The sequence below is a fragment of the Danio rerio genome, chromosome 11 (assembly GCF_049306965.1).
Source record: "Danio rerio strain Tuebingen ecotype United States chromosome 11, GRCz12tu, whole genome shotgun sequence".
NCBI classification, from domain to species: Eukaryota; Metazoa; Chordata; class Actinopteri; order Cypriniformes; family Danionidae; genus Danio; species Danio rerio.
Window position 1 is genome coordinate 20,723,423 of NC_133186.1, and position 14,078 is coordinate 20,737,500.

General features: G+C 40.4%; 2 protein-coding genes across 3 annotated transcripts in view; one reads left to right on the forward strand and one right to left on the reverse strand.

The window, feature by feature from the left end:
* Positions 1–14,078, forward strand: part of ncoa3 (nuclear receptor coactivator 3) — an 87,523-nt gene that overhangs the window by 18,274 nt on the left and 55,171 nt on the right. The window lies entirely within an intron of this gene.
* LOC141376699 (uncharacterized) lies at positions 736–7,205 on the reverse strand. The gene is made up of 3 exons (XM_073917235.1): positions 7,142–7,205; positions 3,257–3,475; positions 736–3,175 (listed from the first exon to the last, which is right to left on the reverse strand). Exons 1-3 carry the CDS (start codon positions 7,203–7,205, stop codon positions 1,002–1,004), a joined length of 2,457 nt encoding a protein of 818 aa, XP_073773336.1. The 3' UTR covers positions 736–1,001.

Genomic DNA, 14,078 nt, shown 5'->3' on the forward strand with positions numbered 1-14,078 from the left:
ATCCCTCAATTAATGAGTTTAAACTAACTGTTGCTGTAGCATCACACACATTTCTGGCATAAACTCAAAACACAGATAAAAAAACTTGACACAGTCGAACATGGAAACCCTATTGCCTACTAGTTTTCAGAAGTATTATGTCAGCAGAGAATGTCACAGATGATGTGCCGTGTACAGTGAACATTCAAAGCAGAAGTATAAATTGAGCTGTATTTGGCACGACCCTCACAGTACGAATGGATGATATCGTAATGCTTTTGTGATTGAATGAGTGCACTCCATAGTTTTTATGGTTTGATATCGGTACATGGTTTTGGACTACAAATGGCAAAAAAATGGCAAAAAAAGAGAGAAAATAGTAGTGCTATGCATGTACACGGGTCTATTTACCAACATTAAAATGAAACAATTTAGAACTATTTAGAACAATAGGTGAGTAATTTGTGTGAAATGTTTTAGAAAATTAGAAAACTGAAATCAAAAGCTATAAAATTGTGATCAAAAGCTATATAAAAGCAATTTAAAAGCTGTAAAAATGTTTATAGATGCTGTAATAATATTTAAAGGGCACATTTACATTTACATTTACATTTAGTCATTTAGCAGACGCTTTTATCCAAAGCGACTTACAAATGAGGACAAGGAAGCAATTTACACAACTAAGAGCAACAATGAATAAGTACTAAAGGCAAGTTTCAGGTCTGTAAAGTCTAAGAAGGGAAGTGTTAGTAGTTTTTTTTTTTTTTTTTTTTTTTTTTTTTTTTTTTTTGTACAATTAGTGTGATATTCAAAGAGGCAATTGCAGCTTAGGAAGTGAAGTGGAGACTAAATAGTTGAGTTTTTAGTCGTTTCTTGAAAATAGCGAGTGACTCTGCTGTTCTGATGCAGTTAGGGAGTTCATTCCACCAACTGGGCAGATTGAGCGTGAGCGTTCGCGAAAGTGATTTTTTCCCTCTTTGGGATGGAACCACGAGGCGACGTTCATTCACAGAACGCAAGTTTCAGGAGGGCACATAGATCTGCAGAAGTGAGTGCAGATAAGAAGGTGCTAGGCCAGAAGTCACTTTGTAGGCAAACATCAGAGTTTTGAATTTGATGCGAGCAGCAACTGGCAGCCAGTGCAAACGGACTAGCAGCGGAGTGACATGTGCTCGTTTAGGTTCATTGAAGACAACTCGTGCTGCTGCATTCTGGAGCAGTTGAAGAGGCTTGATAGAGTTAGCTGGAAGCCCAGCTAGTAGAGAGTTGCAGTAATCCAGTTTGGAGAGAACAAGAGCTTGAACAAGGAGTTGAGCTGCATGTTCAGATAAGAAGGGTCGGATCTTTCTGATGTTATAGAGTGCAAATCTGCACGATCGAGCAGTTCTAGAAATGTGGTCAGAGAAGTTTAGTTGGTCATCAATCGTTACTCCAAGGCTTTTCACCATTTTGGATGCAGTAATGGTTGCCCCATCCATCTGGATTGAAAAGTTATGGTGTAGAGTCGGGTTGGCAGAAACTACAAGCATTTCCGTTTTTGCGAGGTTCAGCTGAAGATGATGATCTTTCATCCAGTGTGAAATATCCAACAGGCAGGCTGAGATACGAGCTGGAACCGAGGGATCATCAGGATGAAAAGAGAGGTATAGCTGGGTGTCATCAGCATAGCAGTGGTAGGAGAATCCATGTCTCTGGATGACTGGTCCTAGAGATGATGTGTAGATGGAGAAGAGAAGTGGCCCAAGAACAGAGCCTTGAGGTACCCCAGTGTTTAGATGCTGTAGGTTGGACACCTCTCCCCTCCAAGACACCCTGAATGACCTGTCAGAGAGGTAAGATCTAAACCATTGTATAACAGTGCCCGCAACGCCCAGTGACTCAAGCGTAGATAGCAGGATCTGGTGGTTGACAGTGTCAAAAGCAGCTGACAAGTCCAGCAAAATGAGGACTGATGATTTAGAGTCTGCTTTAGCCAGTCTGAGATCCTCCACGACCGAGAGCAGGGCAGTCTCAGTTGAGTGGCCTTTCTTAAAGCCGGATTGCTTGTTGTCCATGAGATTGTTTTGAGTAAGAAAGTCCAGGACTTGATTGAACACTACTTTCTCCAGAATCTTGGCCATGAATGGAAGCAGGGATACTGGTCTGTAGTTTTCAAGTAGCGTATGGTCCAGGTTGGGTTTCTTTAGCAGTGGGGTTACCCTAGCCTGCTTAAATGTAGTGGGGAATAAACCAGAGTCAAGAGATGTGTTAATTATGTGAGTCAGTGTTGGTATGACTGCAGGAGAGATGGCTTGCAAGAGATGAGAGGGAATGGGATCAAGTGGACAGGTGGTTGCATGGCTAGATAGCACAAGTTTGGACACCTCAGACTCAGAGAGCTGAGAAAAAGAGGTGAGTGTGTGTGGTGTTGGTGTTGTATCTTGCGTGTTTGTTGTAGGTGCAGCAAATTGAGCACTGATTTTTGCAGTTTTGGTGCAGAAGAATGTAGCAAAGTCATCAGTAGTAAGTGTGGAGGATGCGGGTGGAGGAGGAGGATAGAGGAGGGAGGAAAATGTTTTAAAAAGTAGGCGAGGATTAGTGGCATTGTTGATTTTCAGACGGTAATACGTCTGCTTTGCAGAAGTAACCTCAGCTGAGAAAGAGGACAGAAGAGTTTGGTATGTTAAGAGATGTGCAGGATTTTTAGTTTTCCGCCAAATTCTCTCTGCAGCCCGAAGTTTTGAGCGATGCTCACGGAGAGCATCCGAGAGCCAGGGTGCAGGAGGACTGGCACGGGCTGGCCTGGATGCAAGAGGACATAATCGGTCTAGACATGATGCTAGTGTGGAGCAGAGTGTATTAGTGGCACTGTTCGAATCAAGTGCAGTGAGTTTGCGAGATGGAGGAAGAGAGTCTGAAACAATGGTGGATAGTCTATTGGGTGAGAGAGATCGTAGGTTTCTGCGAAAGGTAACCAGTGTTGGAGTGTGTGGCGGCTCAGGAGTAATGTGGATGTTGAGAGACAGAAGGAAATGATCAGATATTTGTAGTGGAGTTACTATTGTTTGATCAGTGAAGCAGTGTCGTGTGTAAATAAGGTCTAGCTGATTACCTGATTTGTGGGTAGCAGAAGTAGGTGCTCTTTTTAGGTCAAAAGAGGCAAGCAGAGTCTGAAAGTCTGCAGCTTGCGGTTTGTCAACGTAAATGTTGAAGTCACCTAGCACCAATAATGGAGTGGCAAAATTAGAAAAAGATGAGAGAAGAACATCCAGTTCATCTAGGAAGTGACCTAATTTACCTGGTGGGCGGTAGATGACAACCACATTTATGTAGAAGGGGTGGATAATGGTGACTGCATGGAATTCAAAGGAGCTGATTGTTGGCAGGGACGGTATCAGAGTAAATTTCCATTCTTTGGAAATTAGTAGTCCAGTCCCACCCCCTCTCCCTGTCTGACGAGGAGTGTGGGAAAAAGAGAAATTAGCAGAAAGAGTAGCATGTGTAGCCTCAACCAGGTCTCAGTTAGAGCCATGAGATTATAGTCAGAATATGTAGCTATGGAGGTAATAAAATCAGCCTTGTTAACAGCTGATTGACAATTCCAGAGGCCCACGGAGAGAGAGAGTTGTGAAATAGTAGATACATGTATTGAACGAAGGTTGTGAGGATTACGCCTGCAGCGCACCTCCCGTGTTTTGCGAGTGTTAGTAACAACAGGAATTAGAAAACACATAATAAAAGTGCACTGACAACAAAAAATAAGTGTGAAGTAAAACAATACAGTAAAGTACTCAAGTGCTTTGTCGGTGTCTTTGCTCGGTGGAGTCGCGCAGGTAGAGTCGATGGTCTTTACCCTCGTCGGTCTTCACACGAGGCTGCCGCGACCGCTGCCGCGGTGAACTAGTTGTTTATATAACCCCAAAGCACTAGCTGATTGAATTCAGCTGGACACGCCTCGAGAGTCAAAACAAGGGCCGAAACTGAGGCGGACGACGCGAACCGCGTCTGCGTTCGCTACACAAGCTCTTATAGTAACCAAGGAAACAGTGGCTAAACAACTTCTAGTATTATACACAACTGAAAGCAAGTTTAAATGTCCTACAACTTTACACAAACAGCTGGAAACAAGTCCTCAAACCATACAAAACAACTGAAACAAATCTTAAATGTACTTACAGGCTGCTGTTCTAGATGCTGCTAAAGTGCTTCTCCTGCCGACTAATGCTACCGTGCTCACTATATAGTGGTTACCTGGCGTTTGGACACGCCTCCCGAGTCAAAACAAGGGCCGAAACTGAGGCGGACGACGCGAACCGCGTCTGCGTTCGCTACACAAGCTCTTATAGTAACCAAGGAAACAGTGGCTAAACAACTTCTAGTATTATACACAACTGAAAGCAAGTTTAAATGTCCTACAACTTTACACAAACAGCTGGAAACAAGTCCTCAAACCATACACAACAACTGAAACAAATCTTAAATGTACTTACAGGCTGCTGTTCTAGATGCTGCTAAAGTGCTTCTCCTGCCGACTAATGCTACCGTGCTCACTATATAGTGGTTACCTGGCGTTTGGACACGCCTCCCGAGTCAAAACAAGGGCCGAAACTGAGGCGGACGACGCGAACCGCGTCTGCGTTCGCTACACAAGCTCTTATAGTAACCAAGGAAACAGTGGCTAAACAACTTCTAGTATTATACACAACTGAAAGCAAGTTTAAATGTCCTACAACTTTACACAAACAGCTGGAAACAAGTCCTCAAACCATACACAACAACTGAAACAAATCTTAAATGTACTTACAGGCTGCTGTTCTAGATGCTGCTAAAGTGCTTCTCCTAGGCACCTAGGTTACCCCTTTTTTACAGATTTTATATAAGTGTTTTGCGTCTCCAGAATGTGTCTAAAGTTTCAGCGTAAAACACCCGTCAGATTTTTCATTATGCCTTTCACAAGATTCTATTTTATTTTCTATTTGTTGATATGATTATACACTGACTACCGTGACGTGTTAATGCGTGCAGCTATCAGTTAATTCAACGAGTGGGGGGTTGTGGTCAGTCTAAAAACCGCTCCAATTGGTCCACCGTTTTTAAGTTTTTAAATTGAAAAAAAAAAAAAGGACTCGGTGTTATTATATCACCCTATTATGACGGTCTATACACTACATCTACACATATGTCTGTCCAAACAGCTTGAAAAGTAGATTTTTCACCAAGGTGCCCTTTAAATAATATTTAATTACACAGTTCTGATACTTACCACAACATTGCAAGCAAAACAAAAATACATAGCAAAAAAAAAGTAGCATATTTTTTACTATAGTTAACTATAGGTATAGTTATAGTTAATTTACTGATTCCGTTTAAGACTTTGCAATGGACTATAGGCACAGCTTTTTTTTTGCCTATGGCAAAGTTCCAGTGAAAAGGTTTCTGAAATAGATTCTGCAACAATTTAAAATGTATTCCACCATGGACATTGTAATGTAATCAAAATACATCCAGTTAAATAAACTTAAGCATTGCTTTAGTTTTTCAAGCATAAAATGAGATGATGGACTGTGTAAACTCTAGCACGATTAGTGACAACAGGCTAGCAAAGAAACACCATAGAAAATACTGGACCAAAATAAATATTTATATTTTAATGAGGTGGCGGGGAAACATGGAACTTAGCGCAGTGCCACTTGTCCGGTCTGAGAGCCACTTCATATCATATATCTATTAGACAGTGAAGATCACTTCTTTTAAAAGAAAACAGATCTTAAACATGGTGATTTTGTTATGAAAAGACCACCGAAAGACGTCAGGCTGGTTGTCTAAAACTTAAAAGTCTGTGTGCATATACCCCATTAGTCGAAATAAAAGCACAAACGTGATTGAAGTTGGAAATTGTCATGGACTTCTTGTCAGCAAAGCAGGGTTGTATGATTAGCAGTAAATCCTCCAAAAACCAGAGGGCGCTCTTATTTAAAACACTTAACACCTATAAAGAAGAAATCCTCCCAGTCTTCCATTATAAACTGAGAATTTACTTGATTTCATTGATTCAGCGAGACTAACGATCACATGAGTATGGAATCATCACACAGAGGTATTTATTTCTGAACTTAAAAAAAAACATTAAAAAAAAGAACATTGTTGTTGTCCTAACAAATTGCCTTGTTGGCTTAAATGGACAATTCTTTTATTTACATTTACTGAAGCAACTTAAGTTTCAAACAAGAGGGTCAAATATGTTTGCAACAGCAAGAAGGTGAATAAATGAGTTAATAATAATTTTAGTTTACTTTTGACGCAGAAGAACCGGTTTAAGTGTTCTAATATTTGCGCAGAGGGAATTGTTCCACAATGATTGATTCATTCTGTCAGATGCTTAGAAAATCAGAACACGTTAAAAGGCAGTTGTGCCTTTTTTGGCCAAAGGAAAGTGTCACAATGCATCCTGACAGTTTGACTCATCACCTGTGCTTGTCTCCAATCAGCATCTGACCAAACAGTGTTCAGGATCAGTGCGTAGTGACCGATCTCTCACTCAGCACCCAGTCAGACACCGTCAGCAGTGGCAAGAGAGCACTGCTGACCCCGGAACAGGTCAAGGGTTATCTTTAAGAAAAGAACACGCTAACAAAAGCAACTGGCCTTTAACCCCTTTCATTCTGCTCTTCATAGTGCTGAAAGCTAGCTGGTGCTTTGCTTTAGCAGATCTAAATGTAGAAAACACTGTTACAGGAAATTTCCAGGTTTATTTATAGGCTTAAATTTTGATTTGGTATAATTGAGGTGAATAAGGTCAAAGGATATCTGTGGTTTTTGAGGTGTGTTGGGAGAATTTCAGCTAGTTTACTATTTTTGCATGACTCATTGTTCCCTCCGCACCCCCGTTTTCATCCCTTTTGACATTGTAAATGAAATAAATAATGTTTTAAATCAAACGCTTAGTGTAGCTGTTTCAGTTTAACTACTCTCAGACCTTTCATTGTTTGAAGCTTGATTCCCTTTCTTGAAATAACCGAGACTTGCCAGGCAGCCAAAGGTTTTCTGCCAAGGTGACTGAGAGCGTAACCTTGAAATATTCAGAGAAGCCTTTTGAACCCAACGGAGCTTCATCGAACGTATTGGCAGTTCAAACTCGATTAGTTGATTTTTATCTTCAATATCGGAGCGTTCCTCAGCCCACAGCCTTTCTCTTGTGCTCCCTGGGTGCTCGGCCCGTTCGACCTCTCTGTTGTCTCAGCGCTCATAAGTCATTTAAACATGCTTTTAATAGTGTTAGCCTACGTCGAGCTGGCGTTTAGCCCGTGTTGGGGCAGCATGTGGTGAGGGAGAGGACCGAGAACCTGGAGAACAGAAGGGGTCACAGGCATGGGGTCAGCATGGGGCACTTAGCTCACTTTACTATGAAAACTGCATAATTTGATTTGTGAATGAGGATGATGGAGGAGAGAAAAGCGCTTAGTTTGTTTTACACGAGAACCAGCTGTTTTAGGAGAGAGAAAGGCCAATATGGTTTGCTTCAGATAGTTTGGCCTTTTTTAAAATGTTTTCTTTTAAAATTAATATTAGCTTTTTGCTTGCTGTTAATCCAAAACAATCAAATTTGAAAATGTCTGCTCTAGAAAAGTCTTGTTTTACTAAACCTTAGTAGGTAGAAATAACCTTACAATTAAAAACTATATTATTTTGTCATGATTTACTTGTAATATGTGTAATGTGTTGTCAGTATAAGAATTATATCACCCAATACTAACTAAACCTCAGCGGAGTCGTCCTGCATTTAACATGGTTTGAAATCCCACGTTTTACAGATTTCAAAACAAAAACCCAAGCGGTGAGCAAGAAAACGCTGTAGTAAAAGAAAGAGTGCAGTGAGAGACGGCAGAGCGATAGAGCGCAGCGATCCTCCTGCCAGTAGAATCCTTTTGTAGAGGTCAGAGTTCAGCTGCTGCGCTGCGATTGGCTGAGGAAAGGTGAAATTAAAACCACTGTAAACTTTTGACCCTGCCGGAGCTGCGCAGGAACGCCCAGAACCAGTTTGGAATGGAGCCTACGCTCTTCCTCTGTTTACTCGGAGAGAGGGAGAGAGAAGGAGAGGGAGGGAGAAAGAAAAAGCGGAGGCTGGAAAAAGGAATCGACACAGTCACAGTCTGGAATGAATAAGTTGTTCAGCAGCGCAGAGCAGTCAACATGAGTTCGAGAAAAAATAAAAAAACACGGATGGAAAAAAAAATGCAGTGGCTGCACAAGTTTCTCTCTCTCTTTCTGGGTTCAAAAATCCGTGGATGTTTTTCAGAGTGGAGCTGTGCTCTTTAAATGGGCTTTTTTATGAGGAAAATGAGGCCCACCCTCTGCTTTTTCCATTTGCCCTCAGAGTACTGGGTTTTTATGCGTTTCAAAGAGTCGATGCTATATTAGCTCACTGGGTAAAACTGAGGCTACACTCTGAAAAAGAAATACTGGGTTGTTTTAACTCTTACGATGAATTAGTTTTGACCATATTTGACCCAATAGTGTAGATGACCAGGCGCATGCTACCCTTCCACCCCACGTTCCTTTCTTCTGTGCATTTTTCCCTCACTTTTGTTGTCGTTTTCTTTCTCTTGTCGGGCTGTTGAAAGCCCCCCTGTCATAGATTAATGAATGAATTTGCATAGTATGGACTTTGTGTTCAAATACATTTTTTTTTTTTTGCTCTCATGCTCGGTTGTTCATTCCCTCTCTCCTTTTTTTTCTCCTGCGGAGGTGATTCTGCCAGCATTTTTCCTGAACTCTGCAGTTTTTGCTCTGCATTGTTGGTATGGGGCGCGTGTGCCAGTTTCTTGAGCGAGAGGGAAGGTGATTTCTAAATGATTTCTCCTGATCTAGGACTAAAATGCGTGTGTCTGTGTTGGTATTGCACAGCAGGATTGACTTATTATCTGGTGGTCTGTTACAGTAACACAGTTGGATTAACAGATTTATTGTTATGAATCACAAAGTAGGCCTGTGGTGCACCCATATAAGCAGCACCGCATACACACTGGGGCTGCACAATTAATCGGATTAAAATCGAAATCGCGATATGGCCTGGTGTGATATGGTATTATTAAACCTCAAAAGGCTGTGATTTAATTTAATAAATATAAACGCATAGTGTGCTTCACAGCAAAGAGGAGCACTTCTGATCTGCATTTAATCTACTGCTCATTTTTCAAGCACACTCAGCTTGTAATATGGCATGTTATCTTGATTCGCTTCATTGGTTTCAAAGGATAATATTGATAATAATGATGATGATAATAGTAGTAGTAGCAATAATAATACTAACAGTAATAATAGTTGTATTTATTTTTACCATATAACTGTATTAATGACTATTATATTGCTTTACTTGATGTTGTTTGCTATTTTATATTGTCAATATTATATTTGCAATATTATTATATGTATTGTTATAATTTGTGAAAGCGAAATTAGATAAGACTTTTGTCTCTGTCAGAATAAATGCATTTAGGCTATTTTAAAAATAAAACTTCCTGTTCAATGGGTCTATATCGAATTGAAATATTACTTTCTTAAATTAAACCTTGCCTATTTAAATTGTGTGTATCAGAAGGTTATTTTTTTAATAACAGTTACAACAACAACAACAACAAGTGCAATAAAATACCGTTAGCAAAAATATTTGTTTTGACCTTGGGGACCTTGAACATGGGAGCTCTGTACAAGAATGAGTGTTTTGTGATATGTGTTTTTAGTGGATGTAAGTGGAAGTTTGTTTTTCATAGCACAATAACTATTGATATAATATTATAGCAGTGGAAATTAAATTGTTTACCTTTTTTTAATAAAAGTGCACCTTAATGCACAGTTATGTGTAGCTCTCTGTACTTCATACACTAATGTATTTATTACAGGCTTATCTATATTGTACACTTTCAGAAATAAAGGTACGCGTGCTGTCCCTGGGGTGCTACCATCTTTAAAAGGTACACATTTGAACTTGAGGGTCCATATTGGTACCTCAAAAGCATATGTTAGTACCTACAAATTTGATCAGGAACACTTCTGTACTTGTTAGGTACTAAAAGATGTACCCTTGCGGTATTAATATGGACCTTTTATGTACAAATTTGTGTCTTTTGAAAAGGTACCACCCCAGTGACAGCTCGCATACTTTTATTTCTGAGAGTATATACATATCACTGCACTCAACTATTTTGCTAATAAATTCAGGTTTTGGAAGCACATAATTTACCTTTATGGGTTTGTGTGTTTTAGGTTTTACAATATTACATAAGGAAGAGTGCAGTTTTCACAAACATCAGTGCGCAGAGATCGCAAATGTTAACTTTTTAGTTCAACTAACAAAAAGTTTTTATTAAGTGTATTTTTAGCTTTTGTTTTATTTCGTCAAGGAAAGTAGTTCTAAGCAAACTGATGTGTGCCTTAGAGCTTAACTGTGGTATTTGGTTTGTGAATGAATCTGTTATAGTCAATCATTTAATGACTGCGTTTACATGGACGTCAGTAATTTAATTATTTGCCTTAATCTTAATAAGACAATGTATCAGAGTCTAGTAAGTGACGTGTTATGCAAGTAAACCTCACTACTCTGACTTCAAAAGGTGGTCTACTGACAGATGCTAGAGGCCATGGTCCTTTGCCTCGGTGTTAGAGCAGCCGATTTCCATACAAAGAATCGCTGCTTCGATTCCAGCTTAGAACGAGATTGGTGCAGTAGGACCAGTTCGTTACATGTGGGGGCTCGTCCAGTATGGAAGTGAGATTTAGGGGCATGAGTGTAACAGAGGACAGCTAGCGAAATGCTATGTAGGTAAACCACACTCCTCTGACTTTAAAAGTTGAAGCGACAGACGTTAGAGGCCATGGTCTTTAGCCTCCTTGTTAGAGCAACCGACTCTCATGCAAGAATCGCCGGCTCAATCTCAGCTCAGAATGTGATGGCTTAAGTGTTTACATGAGATGCCTTTTGGATGTTCCTTTCATGTTTCCGTTTTACATTTTATAGTACATAGTTTGATTAATGCCATTATATCACCATTTGATGCTAGTTTTCTTTGGTGTTTCACACAACAACAGTTAGTGTTCATGGCACTATATGTGATTTTGGCATTTAATTTTTTATTTTACACCAAGTTGTTACAACTGCAGCGTTTGTGTCCTGTCGAAAAATGTAGCAAATGTACTACAAAACGGTAATAGTTTGATTAAGGTGTTTACATGTCTGTACTGAACTGCAGTAAGGTGACTAAATCGGCCTACTCCACATGTCTTAATTCCATTTCCATTTAGTTCGATTCTGACTTTTTCATCAAAAACCATTTACTTTGTAGACTCTTAATTAGAGTATTTGTATTAATCGTATTAAAATTGAAGTTTTGATGTCCAAAATGTACTCTGATATATTTATTAAGACAGCCACTTGCAACCATTTTGAAAGAATCATTTGGATGATTGATTGATTTTCATTGAAAGACAAGGACTGTCAATATGCCAAGACACACCATGGTTGGCTGTTGGATACGTCAGAAGAGAGCGGTCTGACTGGTTATTTAGCAAGAATCAGTGTGTGAGTGTGACGTGACTTAGGGCGTACTCGCACAATGTACAGTTGCCTTGAACTGGGCCAAAGCACGCTTGCCCCCCCTCCTGTCTCCCCCAAACGCCCGCACTCACATCGCATTCGAGCCTAAGCACATTTACGCCATCGATAATGCAGTGTTCACTTTAAGAAGCGATCTCCCTCAACACAGTGGAGATTTCTTTAGTTATATCATTTTAGTCGTTTTATATGCAGTGACACGCAGTCAAATAATTCGCCAAATAGATCAGCCACTTTTGATAACTTCGTAAACAATCATAAAGTCCTCATGCTGCAGGAATCAGGAGGTTTGCTGAAGGTGCAGCTTTCGTGCAGCAAGGGGTTTGCATTTTAATAATCTACGACAGTTTATTGAACAGTAAGAATGATTAATAATTCCATGTCAGGCAGTCCCCTAATCGTGAGGTCTTCAGTTTCGGGCTCAGGCTCGCTCTGCACTCACACTACAAGCGTACCGTGTCTGAGCCCAACAAGTGAACCACGCCCTGGCACACGTCTTCCAACTGGGCCAGGGCTAGCCACCTGAACAGTGCCGAGCCTGCTTCAGAGCACTCAAACTTCTTAATTGATTTGGGAAACAGACCTGGGCATGGTTTGGATAGCATAGTGTGAGTGCGAACTTAGTAAAATGCCGTTGACGATTCATGTCAAGAAGAAACACAAAGGCTGGCTGTATTTCACTACATTTCTTAAATATTTGCAAACAATATGAATTATTTAATTATTAGACAAATTGCAATGCATAAGTGAATCTCTCCATTTTGACTTACAATTATTGTGATTAATGGTACTACACGTTGCTTGGTTTGCGTTTTGCTTGTGCGCATTGAAAGTTCCGGTTTCCCTTTGTGAATGAGAAAACAGATGCTGTCCTCTGTGGATGCGTAAAGATGTGCAAAATGTGTTTTCTCATTTCAGTCGACTTTTGTTTGGTGTGTAAATGGGCATTATTTTGGTCCAGACATGAGCTGACTCGAGGAAACAACACAGTTTGTTTTCATCTGCGCTATTTCTTTCCTGTTATCTTGGTATGTTTCGGCCTTTACAGTCACCCACTGCTGGTATTTTCATCATATGTATTTATCCATGCCATCACAGACCTAAAATACCTAACCTACCAGCACCAAAAAATCTTGTTTACTTCTCAATATCTCTTTGCTACCCCTGCCCAAAAATAAAGATTTTGATGTTTTTCTTATATTTTTTTTGTTCACATTGCACTGTGCTAGTGTGCATCTGCTTGAGCTCAGCTTGCACAGTGAGTTTAGATGTGAAGAGTGTTTGGATGTCTGCACATGTACACACATGCTTGGCACATGTCTGCATGTCTGGGCTGTCTGCTATTGTTCTCTCTCTTGCTTTTCTCACCCCCCTCCTCCTCCTCCAATCACAACCACTCACTGTCTCTTCTTCTGTTTTCCTTCTCTTTTTCTCACCCTCCATCTATTTTTCTTGTTCTACCTCTGCTCATCTCCTGCACTTGCCGTCTTGCTGCTCTCTGCTGCAGAATGGAGATGTCCTGAGTGATCATGTGGTGTCTATATCGCAGAGAAAGAGTAGTAGACAGTAGAGCTGCACCATTCTAGAGAAACTGAGAATCACCTATTTTTTTCTTTAACCCTTTAGCAGGTGGAGAGCTGTGTATATGGTAACTTTAAGGCTGATTTATAATTTTGCGTCAAGTGATTGACGTGACCCACGGCACCTGTCTTGCGCATAGTTGTGCATTTATACTTCTTACTTTGTGTTACTCTGTAATACCATTTCCAAAACGCTAGCTGGCAGTTGATTATGTTATGTTCCTCCATATTGGGGGTGTTTTGTTTTTTTTGAACATTGCCTTAGGGCGTACTCACACTATGTAAAGTTTCCTTGACCGGACCAAAGCACACTTGTCCCCCCTCCCATCTCCCCTGACGGCCCGCAGGAAGCGGTGGGCAACAGTTTCCATCTAGAACTACTTGATGACACTAGACACTTGTAAACACTCGCTACAACGGGTTTGCATGGCTCTTGGCCTCTTCCACACTCGGCACAACTACCAAGCCGACCAATCACAGAGCTTGCGCTATTGCGAAGTGTACTTAAATTTTTTTAAAAGGTGCGCATTAGTGTTGGTGTCAGCCACAGCGAGGGCTATGCTACCATGCGAAGGCTGCACCGGGGCATACACATGCGCTTGATACAGAAGTATTCATCAACCTTTACTGACGCTGATTACAATATTCATTTTTACTTTAAGGTATACATTTTTTACATAAGGTATACAAGAAATTAAGTCTTGTAATAACCCGAGTAACACCCCAGGGTTTTTCCTATGAGCATTTTAGTGTCATTTAAAGAGTTAAAATAGAAATCACAATTCTCACAGGATTTTGAATAAACTTAACTGAATAAGATTTTTACTGGACGTTCTGACAAGATAGCAATTGTTTAACTCCTAAAGCCTCCAAATGTATAAATTTTACCTACAGACTGCCCTTATGATATGATCCAATTTGGACAGTGCAAT